At 38.7% G+C, this 25,179-nt stretch overlaps 3 protein-coding genes across 5 annotated transcripts; 1 reads left to right on the plus strand and 2 right to left on the minus strand.

Annotated features, from left to right (window-relative positions):
* Window positions 1–1,657: 1,657 nt before the first annotated feature.
* On the minus strand, window positions 1,658–23,253 carry LOC124285152 (protein HOS4-like). Of its 3 annotated transcripts, XM_046721319.1 has the most exons (5): window positions 22,529–23,253; window positions 3,202–3,282; window positions 2,732–2,803; window positions 2,233–2,330; window positions 1,658–2,028 (listed from the first exon to the last, which is right to left on the minus strand). In XM_046721319.1, the coding sequence occupies exons 1-5, from the start codon at window positions 23,229–23,231 to the stop codon at window positions 1,741–1,743; spliced, it is 1,242 nt and encodes a 413-aa protein (XP_046577275.1). In that variant the 5' UTR covers window positions 23,232–23,253; the 3' UTR covers window positions 1,658–1,740. The 3 variants fall into 3 exon arrangements, with proteins under 3 accessions (XP_046577275.1, XP_046577277.1, XP_046577276.1); XM_046721321.1 differs by lacking the exon at window positions 3,202–3,282; XM_046721320.1 differs by lacking the exon at window positions 2,732–2,803.
* Window positions 14,566–17,378, plus strand: LOC124285154. Its single transcript, XM_046721324.1, has 4 exons — window positions 14,566–14,898; window positions 15,304–15,436; window positions 16,342–16,489; window positions 17,117–17,378. The coding sequence occupies exons 1-4, from the start codon at window positions 14,743–14,745 to the stop codon at window positions 17,304–17,306; spliced, it is 627 nt and encodes a 208-aa protein (XP_046577280.1). The 5' UTR covers window positions 14,566–14,742; the 3' UTR covers window positions 17,307–17,378.
* LOC124285153 (putative nuclease HARBI1) lies at window positions 17,051–20,112 on the minus strand. The gene is made up of 4 exons (XM_046721323.1): window positions 19,368–20,112; window positions 18,940–19,048; window positions 17,860–18,043; window positions 17,051–17,216 (listed from the first exon to the last, which is right to left on the minus strand). The coding sequence occupies exons 1-3, from the start codon at window positions 20,096–20,098 to the stop codon at window positions 17,861–17,863; spliced, it is 1,023 nt and encodes a 340-aa protein (XP_046577279.1). The 5' UTR covers window positions 20,099–20,112; the 3' UTR covers window positions 17,051–17,216; window position 17,860.
* Window positions 23,254–25,179: the final 1,926 nt, after the last annotated feature.

A 25,179-nucleotide genomic window follows, 5' to 3' on the forward strand; every position in this document is an offset into this window, starting at 1 on the left:
ATTATCGGTTTAGGTGCATTGACGATCTAGACACGGATGATCAAAACCAAATTAATTAATAAATGAAACCAACCCGAACTGTAACATTCCTGCAGCATTGATGTTCTCCAGTAGGTTAACTTTCCCTTCCTTTGGCTACCCAGCTTTGTCAAATTTACACATGTGACCAGCGAGTTATGCTTGCTTTCAAATTCGGAGAGGACATCTCGGGTATGAATACAGAGGTAGCGCCCAACTGAGTTATTCCTGTTTCGCCCGAGATCCTCTCTGTTTGATTTTGAAAGTAAGTCAAGTTTACTTGTTACTTTGTCATTTGGTTAAGTTTGCATAAAGTCCTTATAACCGTGCTACTCTACTTGAACAAGGAAATTATCTTACTTTAATCTAAAATGTTGTTCGAAGTTTGTACAATTAGAATATATAAGTCCTTTTAGTAAAGGAAGTCGTGGCTGCTTACAACCAGTACTTGTACAACGTGAATGGCGTTGCCATTCTCAATTCAATATGTTTTATTATCTAAATCTAAATGTTGTTCTTGTCATATTGTTTGTAATTTCAACTGAACAGTTTCTGCATCAGATGCTTGGTGGGCATTTAGAAGTTGGAAGGTAACATAACAAGGTATGGTATAGATATTAAATATTAAAGAAGTTGTAAATCCATACCATACCTCGTTACGTTTCTGCATCAATATTATATTTTTAGGTCTTGATAAATAATTCTGAATTACCAATTAGTTGAATGTTAATTGAATGTATGTTCGTTCACCCACACGTAATGAAGAATTCCTGTTTTCCCTCAGATCCTCTCTGTCCGTGTTTGGAGGCGTGATGATCCCGGAGCTAATTCCCCGAAATAATTCTAGGTTTGAACGGTCCCTGACCAAGACTGTTTCAGTATGGTGTGCAATATACAATATTCAATATTCCTTTGACCAAACCTTACATAATTATTCCGATAGTTCCATACAAAAGAGGCTTTTTTCATCTTTCATTCTATACTCCTGAAGAGAAATAGCCACATCATCATGAGCAAAGAAAACTCCTGTCCTGAAAATATACTCATGTGCTTTGAACTATTCCATTTAGGTTAATTAAGATACATATCAAACTGTCAAATTGTTTATCTATTCGAGACATTATTTAAATTGTAGATCATTCATTTCATGTTCTCTGGAAAGAATGACAGCTAAAACGAAGCCTTTCATACAATTAACACAAATTATGTGAGGTACATATACTGACTGATCATACTAATGTCGTCTTTCTCCGACGTCGCAAAACCCATAAAACAAACCATGGTGTAATGTTTTTAGTAATGTTTTTACATTTGAAGATGTGACTTGTACCCTCAATAATTGTGAACAATTACTCAAAACATTTACACAAACAGGGGAATATGGCAATCTAAGAACTAATGTACATCTGGGATCGGGCCGTCTATTTCGCTGTTACATGATTTCTCTTGTTGTGTGATTTCAACATTTCTTGTAATTTGTGATACTCGCGATATTCTCAGAACAAAATTAACACAGAATTATGTTAAGACGGGTGACGTTTACGTACAATCACTCACCGTTTATGTTTACACTCACTTCACAATTTTCTTACCTGATCTTGCGAGGTTCCAAACACAACAAATGACAAATGTCTGAAAATACAATCAACAAGTTTTATTTATATTCACAAAGAAAAGAGGGAATCACCTTAATTGTAAACACGACAACGAGAACGTCCCACACTACACCAGGAGAGCCAACAATGGCTGATGTCCCCAGAGTTTCGCCCAGTCGGCCGCTGTCCGCCCACGGTTGTCCCTGGCGTTGATGTCAACCGCGTTCAGTGACAGGATCAGCTTCACGATCTCCAGGTCTCCACCGAAACAGGCCCAGTGAAGGACATTGGTACCGTTGACGTCCACCAGTGACACATCAGCACCTCTATCCACCAGGAGCTCCACCACATCTCTGTGTCCCTCCAGTGCCGCCACCATCACCGGTGTCCTGCTGTAGTCTCCTCTAGTGTTGATGTCCACCACGTTCAGTGACAGGATCAGCTTCACGACCTCCAGGTCTCCACCCATGCAGGCGTATTGAAGGATGTTGTCACCGCCACTGCCCACCAGTGCCACATCAGCCCCTCTATCCACCAGGAACTCCACCACATCTCTGTGTCCTTTCAGTGCTGCCTCCATCACCGGTGTCCTGCTCCACCGTCCCCATCTACTGTTGATGTCCACGTGACCCGCTCCCAGGATCCGCTTCACTCTCTCCAGGTCACCGTCCTCGCTGGCGGAGTAGAGGTCGCGGTCTGTGGCTGGTGATGGAGTCGCTGCAACACAAAGTAAACTGTGTACATCAGACATCTTCGTCACACATCTACAATGTTTCCATCATGTATATACGTGACTCGGACATTCCTACATCATTTAAACAATTCCATCACGGCTGACAACAATACAACATGGCGGGAATATCAACATATGGTTTCTGGAATTATGGATTGTGTGTTTAATACAGAACTTTCTGTTAGAGCCAGAAGTTGTAGCAATATCTTGTGTACGACTGGACAGTGTTAATGTTTGTTAAACTTTACAAGATGATACTATATTTAGGTAATAAGTTATAACGTTTGTTTATGTCACAGTGTTCTGTTTTTTATTTAACGCCACACTCAGCAGCATTCCCGCTGACTGAGCTTCCTATAGCTGCCTGCTGGGTTTTCCCACCTACCGTGTAGATCAGAGTCTTGTGTCGTCACTGGCGGTGGTGGAACCTTGGTGCTCGAGCTCGGATCAGTCGAGGCTGAAACGGAATATTTCTTTTTAGAAAACTATATAAAGCAAATAAGAATTATAACTACTGGCCTCTGTTTTCGCCTTTCCACATATGTTGTGCCTTTCAATATTATGTATGATTAAATTCTAAATGCATATGTTATGGAAGAAGTATTACAAATATACTGTTCAATTTGATTGAGATAACTATTCATAGAAACCGCGTGTCTATGCAGGAAAAAGGTAAAACTTCTTAAATTTAGTTTTTACAGTTTGAAATCCTGTGATTGACAACATGAACGTCGATCATTACTACAGGTGAGACTCATCCCTCAAGTCAGAATCTCCACGGGTATATACATCAGCGTGTTAAATTCTGGGAGAATTAGATACTGAGCTTCCTGCCTGCTGGGTTTTCACACCTACCCTGTAGATCTGAGTCTTGTGTCGCCAATGGCGTCACTGGCGTTAGTGGGACCGTCTTGCTCGGGCTCGGGTCAGTCGAGGCTGAAACAGGGAATATGTTGTCCAGAAAACTACATAAAGCACACTAAGGTTTGCCTTCAATATTATGCATTATACACTCCAAATACATCTGTTAAAGCAGAAGTATTAAAAATGTATGTTTCGATTTGATTGAGATAACTGTTCATTGAGACCGCGTGTCTATGCCCGAAACAAAGAGCCTTTCCAAATTCATTTTTACAGTTTGAATCTGAAAATGTAATAAGCCGTGCACTGGCTGTGTGTTAACAGCTGAGATGCTCCTCTTTGTTCAAATGTAGTAAATGAATACATAGTGAATGAATACAAATGAAGATTGTTATTTTGTTTGAAATATAGACATATAAACTAAGGAATCTTTTCGCCCTCAGCGTTAAGTTTATGTTACTAACGACTATATTGTACGGGGACTTCACATATAAACATATAGATCTAGTACATGATTATTCACATTATTACTCTAAATGACAAAAATAGATAAACAAAAAAAACCATCTGCACTTATACCTACTCAGTTCCTCTTTATGGAATGACTACCTGCTTAGTTTGAATTCATTAACCGTGGCTGGAATTCAAAGATGCCCTTCCTTCACATATTGATACAAAATGCATGAAATAGTTACTACATAGTAAACAACATCAAACGACAACAGGGGCGGTGGGGTAGCCTAGTGGTTAAAGCGTTGGCTCGTCACGCCGAAGGCCCGGGTTCGATTCCCCACATGGGCACAATGTGTTAAGCCCATTTCTGGTGTCCCCCGCCGTGATGTTGCTGGAATATTGCTAAAAGCGGCGTAAAACTAAACTCAGTCAGTCAGTCAGTCAAACGACAACAAACCACTGATAATGCGGTTTCGCCACTTGACTTGATGTTTGTGCAACAAAGTTTAAATTTTGTGTCAGGTAAACTCTGTACATGTGAAGCACTCACAAAATGTCAGAATACCGAGTGGCGGCAGTGCAATTGTCTCAGAACTACTTAGTACTGTCTGATGCGGAAACTTCAGCTGACACAACCGTACTTGTCGATGGAAGCAATGTGCTTTGATAAACAACATGGGTACAAACACGTGGCAGTGTGCGGTGGTAAAGATCGACATGTCGGCTGTCCGAGTGATTAACATTCCGTTTGTTTCAACATTAGAAATAACGAGAATAAAGCATATTTGCATTTCCATAATTCAGTTGTATCTTTTTAAAAATATTGCAGAAATGCATGTCTCCCACATGAAGGTTTCATTGTTAACACAGAAAATCTACAGGTCTTCATTGTAAACATCTTTAACCCCCTTGATGCCAGGCGCACATTTTCATACGCTTTGAAAAGTGAACGTTATGCGAGAATTGCGCTCGCGTGGTCCTGGATCTACGTAAGGTTATAAAAGTACACAGAAATGTAGAATATTAAAATATAAGTGCAACTACCTCGGCGGTTTGAGAAATAGACCTTGCTAAATGTTGTCCAAATTTTTGTTATGCGTTAAAAAACAGTAAATTTCTCCCCTTTTTATCGCGCACCGATAAAAGCACAGTGCTACGATTTTTTTTATTTTGGCATATTTACGGAAAGTGTGAGAGAAGAAAATACAGCCTGATATCTGAACGACATAAGTGTATATGAATTGGATGTATGTGCTTATGCATAACATTATGCGCTCAACATTAAAAATGACTAGCAATAAATGTCAAAAATGGATTTTCTTCTACGACGTCAAACGACGACAGAGAGGTCATACACGTATAATGATAAGTGGGCATAACTCCGTTATGCTTAATACTAGGTCAATGTAACTCAGATCACATGGAGAGTATGTATTGTGGATATGGACGCTATATTTTCGTTATTTTTTGTTCACGGTGAACCAAACTATTCCAATTCAAAGTTCCCCAATGTGAGCGGATGCGCTTTGGTAGTTTCACAATTTATAAGAAAAGATGACAACGTACTACATGTGAAAGCACGTAATAGCGATTTGGATGGCCCTATCTGATATATAAGTTAGTTCTTAGATTCCCATATTCTCCTGTTTGTGTAGATGTATTTTGACTAATTTTGCATCGTTATTACCAGAGTACTAGCCATATCTTCAAATGTAATGAAATTGCTGAAAATAATACAACATTTTAGTTGACGTCATTGCTTGTTTTGTGCATTTTGCGACGTCGGAAAAAGACGGCATTGGTATGCTGATTAGTATATATCTCACCTAATTTCCATTAATTGTGTGAAAGGTCTCGGCTTTTTTGTAATAATTAAAACTCTTTAGACAAAACATAAAATGACTGGTTTTTCCATGTAAATAGTGTCCTGAATATATCAACAATTAGACAGTTTGACTGTGTATCTTATCATGAGCAACACGCGCACCTGTTTGGCATCTATTTAACGTAAATGGAAAATAACATTTCACAACACCCGAATATTTAATTTAGGATACGAATTGTCTTTATTTATGATTATGTAGCTATTTCTCTTCATAAGTATGCAATGGAAGATGCAAAAAAGATAGCTTTTTATATATGGATCTAGTACGTACTATATATTAGAATATGGATGTAAGATTTGTCTAAATTAAGACATGACATGGTTCATATATTTTTAAACAATTTTCGTATAAATATAGTTAGAGTTTGATATCATGTCATCACAATATTTTTAAATCGAATATGAATTGATTATATTATCGAAAACAATGATAGTGAAATATAAAACGTTTCCGACAAACGCGCACCTGGCCAATCAATATACACTATTGTTTTCTCTATAAAACGACACAAAAACGTGCAAAAAACAAGATAATTCCTTTAAATATGTGTGCATATACATTTCATAACATACATAGATCATTTTCATTAAATATTATCAGTTTTACTTATAAGGTTTATCAAATCGCCGTTCATTAACCTGTTCATGTGAAACTGCAATATTAGTTCAAATGCATTGAATATTGTACATCATAGGAACTAAAGTAATTGCAGTTATGGCTACGTTTGATCTTCTAACACTTGTGTAAAGGTTTAGAACATAATGTACTGCACTAAATGTATCAATTTCTTATGTAAATATTATTCAAACAATCAAAAACTTTCAAAGAATAAAACACCGTAAACCCTATATGCACGTACGATATGATATTGGACAAGGCTAAATGGAGATACTGAGGTCAGTTTCATGAAAAAGTATCTGAACTATCCGCAAAATATACATCATAATACTGACAGTGTAATCGGAAGGATTGGGCGATTGTGTTTACGCTTGTTCAACCAACCTTCACCTCAAAGAAATTGCCTAATATGTACAACAATGTTGACGTATGACATCACTACCGATAACCTATTTCTTACAAAATGGCGGCTTTGCTGACAAGGATACACAGGATTTTGCGAGGACCCTTCCATAGATTCAGTGATCGTTTGTACATAAATATGACATGTAAGTAATCAGAATGATTCGGACTATCGGTGTATTGTTATATGTTTTTATCGTTTTCACTGTAAGTAAGAGAAGAAGCCAGAAATGCTGATAATTACACTTGTCGTTCTGCGTGATTTTGCGTCAGTCATGGCGTCACGCTGCACGGAAACTTTGACAATTTCTTATGAATTATCAAATCATTGCATCGTATCTATTTATTATTTCCTATTTCTTACTACGATACTCTTCCCATGCATATTCCAAAGGTATTGAGCCATTGCAAGCAATGAATAGACGGATAAATGTTGGAAAATTTCAGAAAATGCTACGCAGTGTAAAATCGGAATTTGTCTTTGTTTACATTTCGAACCAGCGCTGTCTTTCGAACACAGCGTTCGTTTTCACACCTAATATATTTCGTGTCATTTTATCTGGACAGTTGGTATTGGTGACAAAGACCAGTTGCAATTTGATTCTAAAATGTATGGGGAATTCAGTGATACATTTTTCGAAGCTGAATATGAAATATACGTGATGTAATAGGCGTCTCAATACCGGCCTTCGCGAAACGTGATTTTGTAAAGACTATCCAATATGGCGGAAAGCGTTCGTGTAAGAGTATTTTCGAAAACATCCCAACCAATTCTAGATTCATCGGCAACGTTTCAGAATTATTATTAGCGATATCATGTAAAAGTGATATCGGTGTTCATTAATATGTTATTTTTGAAATTCAGTACTCCCAGTAATTATCAGATTCTCACATTTCAAAACATACAGCAAATAGCGCTGTGAATTGCGATTTCGTACTGTGTCAAAATGTCGATTAAACTGATACATCTGACCGTGTGCTATAGCGGGGATGTATTTCAATTCAATGCAGCTCTTCATTGACGCAGAATATAAAAATGAAACACATTTGAAATGAAATACTTGACTGGACAGATTTAAAATAGTCTCATAACGTCTTCCGATCCCTGAGAGTTGTAAATGCTATCAGGCCAAAGGATAACCCTTACAAGCACATACTGTGATCAAATATAACAAGTCTATCAGGTGAAACGCCGCGTGATGTTTACCCAGACCTTCCTTCATTCCCACCGGTGACAGGCTAAACAAACGTCTGAGTGTAAACATTGTGTGAAGCAAGCACTTAGTTACCACAACATTCATATTGCTTTACAGCAGTCGTACTATAAACTATTTCATCTAATTTCCTAAATCAGTTCAAAAGTAGAAACTGAGAACTTACCTACCAATAACGTCCTAACACGAGCGACTCATCTCACTGCTAGTTACGAAATGCCTTGACTGGCGACACCACGGCCGCAAAGCTGCCAGCTATGACGTCATTGTGACGTGACAGGTTAGGAGCATGGCAACGTTTGGCGCTCGACTGCTTGGACTGATTAACAACTTTGTATGGAAATATTTCTATCCGACCCAAGTTTGCCCTCCGGTTTTATCAGATGAAAACAACATATTACAACATATGTTGTGCTACCTATGGCATGGCATGGACAATAGTTGTATAAGCATATCGGCTTCTTCCCTAAATTAGGAATTCACCGATTGTTCACAAAACTCCCAATAGTTGTTTACAAAAGCATAAATGTCCTCTTTCAATGCACGTTATATGTGGATATCATTAGACGTTAGAGGCTATCATTCTGTCAAACAAGAGATTGTGTTCTTACATGGAGATCATTCTGTCAAACAAGCGCATTGCCGTTCTTGCATGGGATAAAGAGCTTATAGCACTAAATATACCTTTGCATTTTTGAAAGACAAACTGTGGTTAAAAAAATCGAGACTGTTGTGCTACGTGTAGACAGGTATTAACCCCAGAATGAGGACAATTTTTGTGGACATATAACGCCGGGTCTGATTCTGTATATGCTTATTATAAGACGTTCCGACAAGGGATCTAATGTGGTTGTCAAGCTTGACAATTTTTAAAAATAGAACCTATGTCGAAATGTCGCCTGTACAGAATAAAGATGTTGTATTTCCATAAAATGTGTCCTGATTCTTCATCGCCTCAACTTCTAGAATGCCAATCAAAAAGATATTCCTCAACCCAATCTAGGTGTGAAATACATACCGAGATATTTATGTTCAGATGCAGTATCCATAAGTCGTCCGCCCATTCAAAATAACATGGTCTTAGTCAGCTGCCTGTTATTGCACGCCATGGTTATTGGGTAATGAAAGTAAAACATCGGTTTGTGGCTGTAATCTGTTAGTGTTAGCTGCAGCGTTAATCATGACATCACCCAATAGTGCTTTTAACGCTGGTGATATGTTCCAGAAGATTACCGACACATATACCTCTACAACCAGGCAGTTCGGTAATTAGTGAAGTCATTCTAAAACGAAACTAGTCCAGTAGAAATTGTATGAAACCCGGACATTTAGTATAACAAGCAAATTTTATGACTAAATTAACCCAAATAGGGTACTTGTTCACCATGGAAACCACAATCAAAATCAACCTTGGGGAAATTGTCGTTTTGGGGCAAAAACCTAAAAAAAGGATGAGAAAACTGTTAAATATTTTTGAAAAGAATTACATTTAGTATAACAAGCACATTTTATGACTAAATTAACCCAAATAGGGTACTTGTTCACCATGGAAAACCCAACCAAAATCAACCTTGGGGAAATTGTCATTTTGGGGCAAAATCTTAAAAAAAGGATGAGAAAATTGTTAAATATTTTTGAAAAGAATTACATTTAGTATAACAAGCACATTTTATGACTAAATTAACCAAAATAGGGTACTTGTTCACCATGGAAAACCACAACCAAAATCAACCTTGGGGAAATTGTCATTTGGGGTCAAAATCCTAAAAAAAGATGAAAAAATCGTTAAATATTTTTGAAAAGAATTACATTTAGTATAACAAGCACATTTTATGACTAAATTAACCCAAATAGGGTACTTGTTCACCATGGAAAACCTAACCAAAATCAACCTTGGGGAAATTGTCATTTAGGGGCATTTAATAAAAGATGAGAAAATACATAAATAATGTCCTAAAATTGTATTCAATCACATCTTGGTTTTAGCACAATCTTTGTGTCACTTGGGTAATTAAAACTAAGGATTTTGAATCAATTATTGAATTGATTAATGTCAGTTTAATAGACTTGTTGGCATATACAGTTGCCGACACATCTTCAAGACCACTGTCCTGCATACACTTATCCCCAGCTCCAATCAGGCGTAAAGACAGATGTTTGAATTCTTTAGGATTGTCAACCTTTATTTTATACGCCTTTGCAAAGAGAGCTTGGTCAAATGTAATTTGACCACAACACAGGCCAGATTTTCTTCTTTGGAGATCTACAAAAGTCATTGTACTATAAACCGCCTCCACTGTCTGTGGATTTAATGGGATGATAGGATTGTACATGACTGAAGAGCAAACAACTGTACCATCTGTGACCTGAGACATAAAACCCTGCCAAATTGGAGTTGCTCAACAAGCGGGACACTTTCCACAGCATGTCCATACTTTGGAAGTGTGTCATAGGAAGATTGATCGGCTGCAGCTCCTCAAACACAACATTGGGCAGTTGACTTCTGACTGGCTGATGGTAGGGTTTTATGAGTGTACCAAAGGTTCCTGATTTCATAATCTCAGCAGATGTTACTTTCTGTCTGGGGATGGAAATTGTTTTACTTTCTTTGGGTGTTTGACAAGTTATTATTCCCATTACATGTGAAATATCTTGTCCATTTAATGAATCTTCATTGTGATCAAAGTTGTCTGCGATCAATTGGCAAAATCCTGAAGCAGGCTCAGTTGATTGGTTGACGTTATCTTGATTGACAGCAGCCGATTTCTCGAAGTCAATGACTTTATCATAAGAGGCGCTAAACCCAAGGGAGGAAAGAACACTGAGAAGAACTCTTGACCGTGTAAGGTGATGGATAAACAGACCTACACAGAGCATCAGAGTTGAGATGTATGACTGTCCTGAAGCCGTCTGAAGTAGAACATGACATAGAGAAATGATAAGAAGTCTCTGTTTGGCAAGAGATGATGGACTCCTTGACTTCGGTAGAATTCTTTCAATGAGACAGGAGAAGCGGCAGTACCTGCTCTTCAAGTTTGTCCACATTGATGTCAATAGGTGAAGGATTTTCTTGGGTTGAAGATTCATCCTGAACTTGACTCCACTTGCTTATGTCATCTCTGAGAATGGATCCAGCTTTCTTTATAATCTTCATATCTTCAGTTTCCTTTTGAACGTCAGTTTGAGTGTAAGATCCATGAAGAATGGAAGATGCTGTACTGTTGAAAGTGATAACATTTGGTTTTCCATCTATCTCAGAAAATGTTATTTGATCTCCAAATGTATCAATCAGTCTCCTCTTGGGGTGTTTTATGGAATATGGTTCAGTTTCAGGAGATAGATAGGATGAAAGTTCCTTGTGCACATCTTGGATTGTGAACTGCTGATAGTTATGATTATCTTCCTCAAGCCATCTGCACAACTTGACAAAGGCTCCGTTGTTTCCCTGGTCAGAGTTACGTGAATTGGTCTTGCTTTGACTGTGTTTGATGTACCTGGGGGATGTAAATACCTGAAGACACTGTCTATGGTATCTGGCCTCAACTGCTCTTATATCTCCTGCATACAAAATACGGGCTTTGACAGCTGATGCATCATCATCTTGTCTTTTACTACAAACATCTAAGAGAGTTTCTTGAAGAACAGATTTTGTGTCATTATTTATGATTTCAACTTTGCTAGCATCATGAAGGTGAGGATGTTTTTGTAGATCGATGGAGTCAATCTTCTTTCCACAGATCAAGCAGCAAGTGTCATAATCAAAATTATTTTCTGAATTTCTTAGGATAGGAATAGGAGTGATGGACTGAGCTGCCTTAACGTTTTTCTTTGCAGTGTATGATTTTCTACAATTTTCATGAACGTGATGATTGTCTGACTGTGAAAGATATTCATGCAGGTCATCCTTTCTTTGTTCAGAAACACTCAGCAGTGAAAGAATTCCCTCGCTTGTAAGCTTCACTGTAGCATCAGGTTTCTTACAAATGATGCAGAAAGACATGCCTGAAACATTAAAAATTAATTCATTAATATTTCAAATGTTTTCAAAATCATCCAAATTTTGCTTATATGAATGATCATTTTACTAGTCAACAAGGCACAGTTGACTTTATTTGTTTGATATGGGAGGTAACTCTTATAATGTTTGTGAGAATTTAAGACATGTGCTTCAGGCAAAGCTCAGGGGAATTTTAGAAATGTGGGCATAACAAAATGGTATGAGCTTAATTTCTCTGTTTTTATGATTCATCTTTGTATTTTAGAAATGGTAAACTTGTAAATATTTTCATTAATTTATGTACATATTTTAAGTTTTATTGAAAAAAAATTCCAATGGCATCACAATTTTCACTCACTTAGTGCATTAGGTAATGTTTTTCTAATTTCATTTCTTAATTAATTCATAATTTCTATTAATTTTGGGAATTATTAAAACTTGGAATCCTACTGTTTGGACAATGTTTTGCAGGTGTAACATATCTGCTTTTCATTGGTACTTTGTGAACTAATTCTAATTTTTTAACAGATCAAAGAGACAAATACACCAAAATAAAATAGACTATCCAAATCTGTTTTCATCAATATACCATGGTAACCATGTATTGTGTAGTGAACAATAATATTTTCATTTCTAATCTATATTTGAAATATGATTTTGACTATCATTGACTACAAATTACTCAAAGATTTAATTATCAACAGGCGCTTTCATATTATGTAATGAGTCGGAGGGAAAGTAGCATCAGTAGGAGTGCATTGGTAGTTTATGCAGTGGTTCCATATATATTTCTATATATTTTTTTTTAGGGTAATATGTCATTCTAGATTTGATTGCATCTGTCTCCTAGAACACCCTAAACATCTACTCCATCACCATATGACAAGAAAAACTAGTAGGAAAACCATAATATTACATGACCTTGAAGCCTAGACATCAAGTCTATCTATCTTGTTCAAATTTGCATTGATCAAACAAGATCATTTTGAAGTTATTCCTCAATGCCTTATGCCTTTTAACAGTTATTTAAAACTCACAGTACTCACCTTGTATGTCAAATTTCACCGCTTCAAAACTTCTGTTGTCACAACAATGTCGGCCATTTTTTTGCTGTTACTATGAAGGGAGATAATATTAGTCATACAACTGATGTTATATGTAAGAAACCTCAGCACAACATTGAGGTACATTTTCAAGTGGTCATAACTTTTTCTGCCCAAGGTTGATTTTGGTTGGGGTTTTTTCTCAGCATCACAGGAACCTATAAATCATTTTAAGACACAAATTTGCTTGTTATACTAAATGTCCGGGTCAACTTAATTTCATGTCGATTTCTACTGGTCTAAACACCCAACTTGCAGTTTGCACTGCCTGACTCCCGGGGTAACCTCCTGCCACCTCTTTTTGGAGAACTACTTGCTGTGGTGTCAATCACGAAAGGGCAATCCCAAACGAGGCTCTATCGGGGCATTCCACAAATATTGGTATTCATGGACAAGCAAAGAAATAATCTGGTGTAGGGTTTCATTCACCCTGAAGTGCAGAGATTGTTTTACTGTGTAAAGTTACAGTGACGCAAACATAAAACGTGCAGTGTTTAGCTGACTGGTGCTGTACTGGACAGGTCGGAATGAAGCCTGACAACACCACGTCTAGTCTTGACGAGTGGGTCTAGGCGATTTTACTGAAAGCAAGTTGAAATACTCGGCATAGGGGTAATACTTTGGTCGTGGAAGTAATGCTTTGGCCTAACGAAACCAATTCGAGTCTAATCTGATGTCCATTTCCTAACTGAAGCAGCAAGTTCACCCAAAAATCTAGATATACAGGAATAATTTAGTGGATCACAGCAGAGTTGAAATACAAGATTCAAAGCCAGCACAATTACAACATCAGCGTAAAAGATCAGAAAATTAGTAATCGGAATAGTGTCTACTATAAAACTATCAACCTTGAACAAGCAATGACAAATGTCCCCCATGAGGACCAGAGGCACAACGAGTGACAAATGTCCCCCATGAGGACCAGAGGCACGGCGAGTGACAAATGTCCCACATGGAGACCAGGTGCACAAGAAGTGACAAATGTCCAACATGGGGACCAGGGGCTCAACGAGTGACAAATGTCCAACATGGGGACCAGAGGCTCAACGAGTGACAAATGTCCAACATGGGGACCAGAGGCTCAACGAGTGACAAATGTCCAACATGGGGACCAGGGGCTCAACGAGTGACAAATGTCCAGCATGGGGACCAGAGGCTCAACGAGTGACAAATGTTCAGCATGGGGACCAGAGGCTCAACGAGTGACAAATGTCCAACATGGGGACCAGAGGCTCAACGAGTGACAAATGTCCCACATGGAGACCAGGGTCACAAGAAGTGACTAATGTCCAGCATGGGGACCAGAGGCTCAACGAGTGACAAATGTCCCACATGGAGACCAGGGTCACAAGAAGTGACTAATGTCCCACATGGGGACCAGGGGTACAAGAAGTGACTAATGTCCCACATGGGGACCAGGGTCACAAGAAGTGACTAATGTCCAACATGGGGACCAGAGGCTCAACGAGTGACAAATGTCCCACATGAGGACCAGGGGCACAAGAAGTGACTAATGTCCCACATGGGGACCAGGGGCACAGCGAGTGACAAATGTCCAACATGGGGACCAGGGGCCGTATTTATCAAACAACTAAGTTTTGACTTAAGAAAAAACTTAAGTTTCTTAAAACTGACTTAGCCAAGTCAAAAACTTAAGTTGGTATTCACAAACGGGCTAAGTCTGAAACTTAGCTAAGTCCGCCGACAAAAACTAAGTCGATTTCGCCGAACGCGATCACGTGATCACTAGGGACTATCCCGGTTATTTTTAGCCTACCAGTGGAACTCTTTTTACTGAGAGACATAAAAACATCCTCGGGGGAAATTCCCGGACAGCGCAGACGATACACGAACGGCATCAAATGGATACTATGGCGGATGAAATGAAGAAGAGGCGGCCTAATTTCACAAAAGAGGAGTGTCTGCTGCTAGCGGAGCTAGTTGCGGCAAACAGAGTGGTGCTTGAGGGCAAGTTTGGGCCTGGCATCACCTCCGTGAAACGACAGGAGGCGTGGCAGGTACGTATTCGAAGCTCCGCGATAGATCTAGTGGGTGTTCTGACGATGGATTCGTTTCACATTACCTGACTGATATAATCACACATATACATACCCATGTAGTGGTCAGTTGTTGTTTTGTTGGGTATTAATTCCCCTAGGACCTTCGGAGCAAATTGCAAAACCACATACGTCATTTTACTGACATACTGAAATTACGGCAATATTAGGAAAGAATTAAATATTTTGAAAATGAATACTGCAGTACACATCTCGTTTTTCTTTATATTATTGTCTAAATAAGAGCCCAAATGCACTTTATAACTAGTTCACGTGTAAAAATTCAAGTTTTTATGCACTGATTAAATATCTAAATGTAATTTGATGGGATTTTTCCCCATTTGATGTATTCTGTTTACATTGTAGATGATTACAGACACCCTCAATTCAAGCATCACCCACAAGAGGACCAGGGATGAGGTGGAAAAAAAATGGAAGAACTTGAAGAGTTCATCCAAGAAGACCTATTCCAAGTTCAGGCAGCAAACCATTGCCACTGGTAAGCATGTTTATGGTTACAGCTATTATTAGTTATCAAAACATAAGTGTCATAAAAGGTTACATAAATGATGTGATAAATGTCAGAAAGTTGAGAAAAGAGTTTCACTCACAATATTTCCAGACCTACATTGTAAGTTCTTGTATATACTCAATATTTTCTACCATCATAAACCTATAATTACAAAATGCCATTAAGAAAGTGGTCAAATGTAACATATGTTACACTTTCATAGTATTAAAGTGAAGTACAGATTCTAGTACTTCTGTTGGCTGGAATCCCATCCGGGACTTGAACCCATGCCCACAGAGTCAGGCACCTATCACCAGCTGAGCGGGTTAGGCGGCTGACTTTGTGTGCTGGCGATTAGGTGCCTGACACTGAGGGCATGGGTTCGATTCCCGGATGGAACTCCAGCCAACAAAAGTACTAGAATCTGTACTTTACTAAGAAAGTGTAATGCCAAATATAACATGTTACAACATAAACCTACTCTATTCCAGTGTTTCATCGTAAAGTGAGTACTTACCTACTGGGTTTGTGATATATTTCTACATCAGGCCAGACCAATTTTATTTCTGGTTTTACAGATCTGCCTGTCGTATTTTTTCAAGAATAAGAAAAGCCATAAAAATTAATTTTCCCCACTCAAAAACTAAAATCCTAATGTTTTTATTGGCCAAATATATAAACTTACAAGAAAATTTGTTTAGGTTGACTTTTGCCCCATACACACTTAAAAATTGCCAATGAGTATTTACTTTGACTGGTGATTTATTTATTTTTTTACCTCCTGCCTTTGGGTTTTCTGAGGACAAAAATCTGTGAAACAAGAAGTAAGTTTGGTCTGACCTAAGATAATCATATTTAAGCAATTAATCTACTCTTTTTTTTTGCATTTACAGGAGGCGGACCACCCCCAACGCCGGTCAGTCCGGTCACAGATGCAGTTGTTGAGGCCATTGGGAGGGACAACTTAAGTCTTACGGGTCTCTCAGACTCGTGTGATTCTACTGCCCTGCAACTGCTTGATGCCATCACTTCAAGAGAAAGGTACATGCCATATCCATTTTGATATTAATCCGTTTTATACAACACTAAAACCACTGCAATATTTTTTGTCAGGTTTCTCTAACAGCTGAGTCATTGATACCTTAGGCTAGGATTCATCTTGAACATCTGTGAAATGATGCAGCCGTAACATATACTTTTTTCAATAGTATGTCTGTGAGATGAGTTTTACTACTTTTGACTGGAGTCTTTCTCTAACTGATACATGATGAATCTAATATTCTATATTTATATTTTCCTAATATATCCCTTGTAGTGGTTATAATTAGTAATGAATTTTCATATGAATTATTATTCCATGACAGAAGGTTCAGCTATCTGAAAATACTGAACTTACTCAGGCCTGCACTGTTGTTAAGCAGACAACACTCGACATTTGTCTCTTAGTACTTCATCAGTTCATCTTGCCCTGCATGAATTACATGAAGTCCTACAGTTTGGGGGAAATTATAATTTACATTCTTTCCCAATCTGCCTGTCAGGATCACTTGGTTTGAAATGACTGACATGACACTGTTTGAACATAAAACACAAGGCTCGGGATATGGAAATATTATGAACATGTATTTCATTCTCTTATACATTTTACAAATCATGATTTTGTTGTAGCCCTATCATGGTCGGGGACGAGGTCCAGGACGTGGTGAACATTTACCACCTGCCAGAGAAGACAGCCTGTCAGTGCCAGCATCAGCCTTCTGTGGAGGCACTACAGAAAGAAAAACTGGAATTAGAGATTGAATGTTTGAAATTAAAAAGAGAGTATCTTCAGAGAAGAATTAATAAACTAGAAGAATAGATTGTACAGGCACTAATGACAGTATAGGGTATATACATTGTAATTATTAGGGACCTTTCAAAATTTAATGTGTGTGTGTGTGTGTGTGTGTGTGTGTGTGTGTGTGTGTGTGTGTGTGTGTGTGTGTGTGTGTGTGTGTGTGTGTGTGTGTGTGTGTGTGTGTGTGTGTGTGTGTGTGTGATGATTTTAAGTTTTAAGGAGTGGTCACCCATTTTGTTCTTGGGAGGTGGTGGGGGGGGTGTGTGTCAGTAACTGCTCACATGTACTAAGGGGGTCAGAAATTTTGTAAATAGTGAATATTAATTAATTTATGTTAAAAGACGTGAGTGGGTAAATGACCTTGTGCATGACATGGTGGGGGGTGGCAAGTACTTTGTACTTAAATTTTAGGGGAGTCATTCACATTGTACATGCTTCTCCATGACAATCATCATTTCTTCCCCCCTAGAGACATAAATTATGAACAGTGCCTTAGAGGTCTTGCATTTAGAAATATGAAATTAATAATCAATGCATTTCTATGACTTTCATGATAGACTTTGGAAATACGTACATTAAAAGAAGCTGATCGCAAATTGTTCCCTGTATCTGGCTCCTGATGCTGTAGGAGCAATGGCTGGCAAACCTTGCATCTGTGCCCTCCCCTGTCCAGGTTGACCGCTGCTCCCACTTGGACCTGGCATTGGGACATTCCTGTCCTTGCTGATATTGTGCAGCACTGCACAAGCAATTATTACCTAGGGACATATTAAAAAAACATAGTCAAGACACAACAAATGGTCAAGAAATTTCTGTCAATTTAATTAAAAAGTAGGATGTAGAGGACTTATTGTATTTGACCAAGAAATATTTAGTTTTGATACTCTATTTTAATTGATGTTCATTTCTTATCAAATAATAGCATAATGTAATGTTAGTGAAAAAATCTCCCATGGAACTGATTTTAGTTGAATACCTAACCACTAATATTCAGCAATTAATGTGGCCTTCATCTAAAAAATGTTATTTTGTCATAACCAATGTTTCTAGCATCATTATCTTTCCATGAATGCATTTCACATCTAATAATTTCTTGGTAAAATCCCTACCCTTACTCTTCTGACACTAAGAGTATTTGATCCTGGCAATCTTTATGCTTTAATTTAGTAGCTATACAGAAAATGCCACGATTGAGATATTTGAATATATATCTTTTTCATTTCACAAAACATTTCACTTAATAATGTTCCTCTCCAAGGGTTCATAAACCTAGGATCACTGTATAAGTATACTCATATTTGATTGTCTAAACATCTTAAATATGATTCTTTTTAAATATGATTCTTGAGATAACTAATTTTTATTACAGCTGAACTTTAGATTACAATAATTATCTGTCATTATTGAGTGAGGTGCTATTGACAGGAAAAAAAGTGTAAAAAAGTGTAGACATTTTTACATTCTTGTTTGAGATTTGTTAATGTATTCATTAAATAAAAGTTATTGTTTATCTTATTAAATGTGTTGGTTTCTTTATCTACCTGATGCATATTAGGTCCTTAGGGTATTATTGGGGGGACATATATGTGTTAAAATTATGATTTAACTTCAACTTCAATGGAGTCCACAGAAAAACATTCTTATAATGCTATACCTTGCAAGCCTTCTGTGGGGAAAGTCTGACTTCTCCATGTAGTACATGAAACCGCCGCTTCAGTTGTCCAATACCTCTTTCCACACAGTTTCTGGTTTTTTTATGTGATCTGAAAATTTGCAATAAATACAACTGGAATCACTAGATGATCATATAATATTTATGGGTGGTATTAATTCACAATGGAGATATCATGATACACTTTACTTGCCCACACGTATTGTTTCATTGATAAGTCACCCAAGATGCATTTACAACAAAAGAAGTAGACATTATGATTGTACGACATGTTGCCCGAATAATGCATTTAGCAAAGATATGTAAGTCTTCCATTTCGTTTTTATGTTGAAGATTGTATTTCACATAACCAAGGGAAATAACTCTATTGGTTAGTACTCGAAGCTGACTCGAAGAAATAGCAATTATACCTGTTGTAGTTTGTCTGTGATCCAGGAAGGGGACGCAAAAATGGTGTTAAAATCCACCTCCGACATGGGTAGCCGCTGTCGCCAAGCAGATGACAACTTACGGGTAACTGGTTCCCCTCAAACATCCGACATAACCCGCTTGTTGTCAAGATGCGGGAGTCATGTGTTGAGCCAGGCCAACGTGCTACAATGTCGATGATCCGGTCGTCGCTGTCAATCACTATCTGTGTATTAATACTGTGGTAGTGATGCCTGTTAATGAATTCATTCTCATTCACGGATGGGGCCTGAATTTGAACGTGAGTGCCATCAATGACACCTGTTACACCGGGGAAGTTTGCAGTCTGATAAAATCGACGCTGGTGTCGTCTTATATCTTGGGCTTGCGTGGGAAAGGTGACAAATCTACGGACCATACGCTGACTTGTGAGTGATTGAAGCGTTTGTTCGATGACTCTTGAGATGGTGGGTTGGCTCAGTCCATGGTCATCGCCATTGCACATCTGAAATTTGCCAGTGGCAAGATAACGCAAAGTGACGAGCACTTTGGTAACGCAGGACACTGCACAACTCCGATGCGTTACGGGACTTAGATCGTGTTCTAGTAAATCACAGATGTAAACAATACTGTTTCTGTCAAATCTGTACCTTTGTAACAGCTCATTATCATCTAATGTATGCAGAACTTCTCTTCTTTCATTAAATACTCTTGGAATACGTGTGGCAGCCATTTTGTTTCACATGACTTAAGTCAAAAAAGAGTTGATTTAAGCCTACCAAGATGAGTCTTAATAGTTAAGTCAAAAAATGACAAAACTTAAGTCTAAGTCTCTTGATAAATATGACTTAAGTTTTACCTCAAAACTTAAGTCGAAAAAACGTGAAAACTAAGTTTTTTAACTGACTTAAGTTTTTTTAATGACTTAAGTTGTTTGATAAATACGGCCCCAGGGGCACAACGAGTGACAAATGTCCAACATGGGGACCAGGGGTACAGGAAGTGACTAATGTCCCACATGGGGACCAGGGGCACAAGAAGTGACGAATGTTCAACATGGTGATAAGGAGCACAAGAAGTGACAACTGTGCCGCATGGTGATCAGGGGCACAAAAAAGTGACAACTGTACCGCATGAGGACCAGGTCACAAGAAGTCACAGATATCCCACATGGGGACCACTCCGTGTACCACACATGACAGACATGTGTTACTTGGCCTCTCAAACAGACATCGGACATATTGTGAAATAATATTGAAGACACGTAAAATCCAGTCTTTTAGTATTGCGTGATAGTTAATTTAGGGTATCATATAACAAGGTACAGCCAGAGATTCGCCTATCTGTCGACTCAGAGAACTCAAGTACAGTTCTTCACATGTCTTGTTTGTGCAGGGTCTGTCTGTGCTAGTTCGTAGACTGCTGGTGTCTGACCGGTCTGCCTGTATCCCTGTATCAGGTTGGCAACACGTACAAAATACGCACAAAGGACATGTGGAAACCTATAAATCACACGTCGATATTTATTGTAAGCCCTGTGTTGGCACCACCTGTTTACATGCCTTGTAAACCCAATAGTGGCTTTACTTAATAACACAAAGGTTACATGCCTTGTAAGCCAAATGGTGGTAGCCTGCTAACCCAACGTTCACATGCCTTATAAACCCAACGGTGGTTACCTGCTAACTAGTGCTGGTATTGGCACACAACCTGCTATACGATACATCACGATGCTAACATTTTAGTCACGAACATATATTGCCAAAATATTGGGCACTTAAGCTGCGATACGATATGAATTCCGATACGGGGGTGGCGATACGATACGTATCACGATACTAAAACCTTTAATTCTAAAGCCTATACTATAAAATACCTTAAGATCAAAACAAAAACAATTTTCAAGTATTTCGTCAAATTCCACCAGCGTTGTTCATTGTTCATTCGGAAAGGAGATATGAACATTTGATCATGGACTTTGTGAATGTTGATAACACGTGAGCGCTATAACTGACACAGTTCTTGAAGCAAGAATTTCCGAGAAAACTTTTACTTATGAAGGGAAAAAAAGTAAGGATATATTTTAATCATCAAACAAAAGTAAGTCTTTTTTCTTGACAGATATTGCGATCCGGCAATATTCAGAATTTAAACATCGATGTATTGTGGCCCATTTGAAGTATCATATCGGGATATACAACAATGTATATCGATTCACTGTATCGGCGGCCCATGGAACGATGCGTATCGATGAATCGTCACACCACTTCTGCTAACCCTACGTTTACATGCCTTGCAAGCCCTATAGTGACTTACATACCTAACTAGAGCTGTGACGATATATCGTAGTATCGATAATCGTGATACTTTATATAACGATAAATATATCGATACGTTTTTTTCGTATCGTGATATGTATCGTTGATCTTCAAATTGTTAATTTTCATGAGATATTGACGGATACGTGGAAAGGCGCTATATAAATGGCCTATTATTATTATTATTATTTTGTCAAAATAAATTTACACTGTTATTTGCTATTAAAATAAGATTTTTGAAAAGAACATGGCATATCGTGATATGCATCGAATCGAAGCGTATCGTTCCAAGATATCGCAATACATAGCGTATCGTGAAATTTCTGTATCGTCACACCTCTAATGCTAACCCAACGTATACGTGCCTTTGACTCCATATGCTGTCCGCATTTTCACATTCCTAATAAACTGTATGCAGGATATTGGCCTGCCCTGTTAATACCCTATATGTACACATACCCAATGGAATATATGTCCAATCAATATTATGTTCACATTACGAATAACACCTTTGCTGACATGTTATGTGAACCCTATATTGACATGTCCTGTAATGACAGAGACCCCTTTTCACAAATTATTTTATTTGTAAATAAGCATTTCAAATAAGGGTAGTTCAACACTGTCATATTCGAAATTGTAAGGTTTCCACAATAGAAGCACAGAAAGTTTACCTCCGACATACTGTTTCAAAAGCAGAAGACACATATTTAGTATGCACGCAGTATGACTGTAAAAAACATTAGCTAAATTCATACGAGATAATAATTTTAGTCTCATATGTTCCTGTTTGAATTTCAAGATAGAACGTTAATTAAGCGACTAATCTCTACCAAAAGTCTTACCTGTTGTAGTTCCAGGATACATTGTAGTCGGAGTCGTAGATGACACATGCGACAACGATGGTGTTGTCAGTGTACGTTCTGTAACATCACTCTCTTTAGCGTCTTTCCTCTTCCAGCAACTCACATTTAGTGCCATCAAGTCCTCCTTAAGACCAACGATTTGATGTTTTGTAGCAAAAAGATCATCATTGGTCTGATTTAATTCAGACTGCAGCATCCCTGCGCCACGCAGATGTAATGCCCGGATGTCTTTGGTCAGTCTGCGACGTAGTTTACGAAGACTCTTTCTGTAAGTGTCTCTATCCCGTTCAACACGTCTCAGCTGTTGTGCCAGTACTTTCACTTGTGTCTCTGTGTTTTGCACTTTGGCTTTCAATCTGTCAACTACCTTGAGAACATGTCCGGTAATAATGTTGCCAATATAGTCTTCGTTCATGATGTCGATTATAGCTTGTTTGACGAGAGGTTTTATCAAGGGAGGGAGGAATGTTGTAGTCATTTCTTCTTTCAGTGATGACTCCAACACCTTAAACTTGTTGATCAGTTTAACATCAGCATTAAGAGCTGTACGTTTAAATGTATTGATCTCTGATTCCACCAGACTTACTCGTAGAGGCAGCTTTGCAAAACTGGCCCAAGCATAACATACGTCTTGGATACCGCACAATAAGAGACCGAAGAATATAACAGTTGATAGCTCCATTATGTAAGTGTACTGTGCCGCACGCAGCTAGGCAGACGACTGCCTCGCCGCCGGGTCAACGGCTTTAATATCGCCCGACTCAAGTGTTTGGCAGAATGCCAGCTCGGGGAAACAGTAAATAATGCTTAAGCAAAGCAACGGCTTCCTTACAAGGACGTTCTAAACACCATGGGTATGTTGCCTCCTGGAATGATGGAGGTGTTAGTAATGGTAGTTATAGTAATAGTGTGCTTATATGGCGCTTATATCCAGGCAAGCTGCCTGCTCACGGCGCTACGTACATTACTATCCCCGATCATAGGACACTATCGTAGTATGTTGTCCGACCTATTATGGCCATCACAATACAGCATCGTCTCTGGAGACGTTATCTACAGCATGGAAATGTTCGCACCGGAGCGATTGTCGACGTTGGAATATATCAAGACAGCCACACAGGGAGCACTGTACAGCAGCGGTTGACGGAACACATGCTGCCGCCAGTCTAGCTTCGTGACTGACTGACTGACTGAGTTTGGTTTTACGCCGCTTTTAGCAATATTCCAGCAACATCACGGCGGGGGACACCAGAAATGGGCTTCACACATTGTACCCATGTGGGAATTCGAACCCGGGTCTTCGGCGTGCCGAGCCAACGCTTTAACCATTTACCCCACCGCCCCTCTAGCTTCGTGAACCAGTACATCAGGACCAGAAGATTAGACTGGGGCGGTTGTATTTCAGACTCATATTAATTTCCTTGGGCAACCATCAGCTCAATAAAAGCAACAAAACCTGGCGTCAGATTTCGTCATGTCTTCCATTGGTCTACCATACAAATTGCTGAATCCTTTACTGGGGGCTTTGATGTTGTAGCCTTGATCAAACAACTTCTAAGCAGGTGTGATATGGCACCATTTGAAATCTTGGTAAAAAGACATATTCGATTGTACCTGAATAGTTTATGTGTATATGATCTACATATTTTTCACTTCATAGTACATAGTACTATTCCCGTGTACGCAATACGGCACATGTGAAGAGCAACCTCCTCGTGGTGGGTGCTGGGTAACGCTAATAGCTCTCCAGCTGTTCACTTGGCAGTAATACAGGTAGGTTTTATAAGACTGGCATCAGAATGCATGTATGGCGTACTTGTTTGAGAGATGAGGTAACTACGTACTGTGTGCACGTCATGAACACGACAGCATCGACTGAGTCATCTACATTGGAATACGAAAGTGAGGCAACGATACATTTGGTACGACATCTGTTGTGTTTTGGCAACATGTGCATAATGCCAATGGTCACAATAAAAATGTCTGAGAAGCAGTGGACTATGTTGTATTTAGGGATTCAGGGGTTTATACGGCTTTCATGTTGACAGGTATGCTGACGTACTTAACACACATGAAGACCCAGTCACATACACTGTAGCATCATTCACTCATATCTCTACCGCTGCATTACTCAGTTCCTTAAAACTGTATTGATTTACTTACCACACAGTATTGCTAACTCACATCTTGAATGCTGCATTCGCGTTCTCAAACACACGTAATTTCTCTCTCGTTGTATTCAACGCTGCATTGTTCCAAGACTTATTCTCAGCGTTACTAAGTTCCAACACAGTGTGTATCACTCACACTACAACGCTGCATTGTTCCATTACTTACTAAACACAGCGTTACTAAGTTCCAACACAGTGTCATTCACTCACCCAACGCTGCATTGTTCCAAGACTTATTAAACACAGCGTTACTAAGTTCCAACACAGTGTCATTCACTCACCCAACGCTGTATTGTTCCAAGACTTATTAAACACAGCGTTACTAAGTTCCAACACAGAGTCACTCACTCACTCACTCACTCAACGCTGCATTGTTCCAAGACTTATTAAACACAGCGTTTCTAAGTTCCAACACAGTGTCACACACGGTGTCAGTGCTTGATTACTCACTTATGCACT

Source organism: Haliotis rubra, unplaced genomic scaffold (assembly GCF_003918875.1).
Source record: "Haliotis rubra isolate DU_JTF1 unplaced genomic scaffold, ASM391887v1 Scf353, whole genome shotgun sequence".
Lineage (NCBI taxonomy): Eukaryota > Metazoa > Mollusca > Gastropoda > Lepetellida > Haliotidae > Haliotis > Haliotis rubra.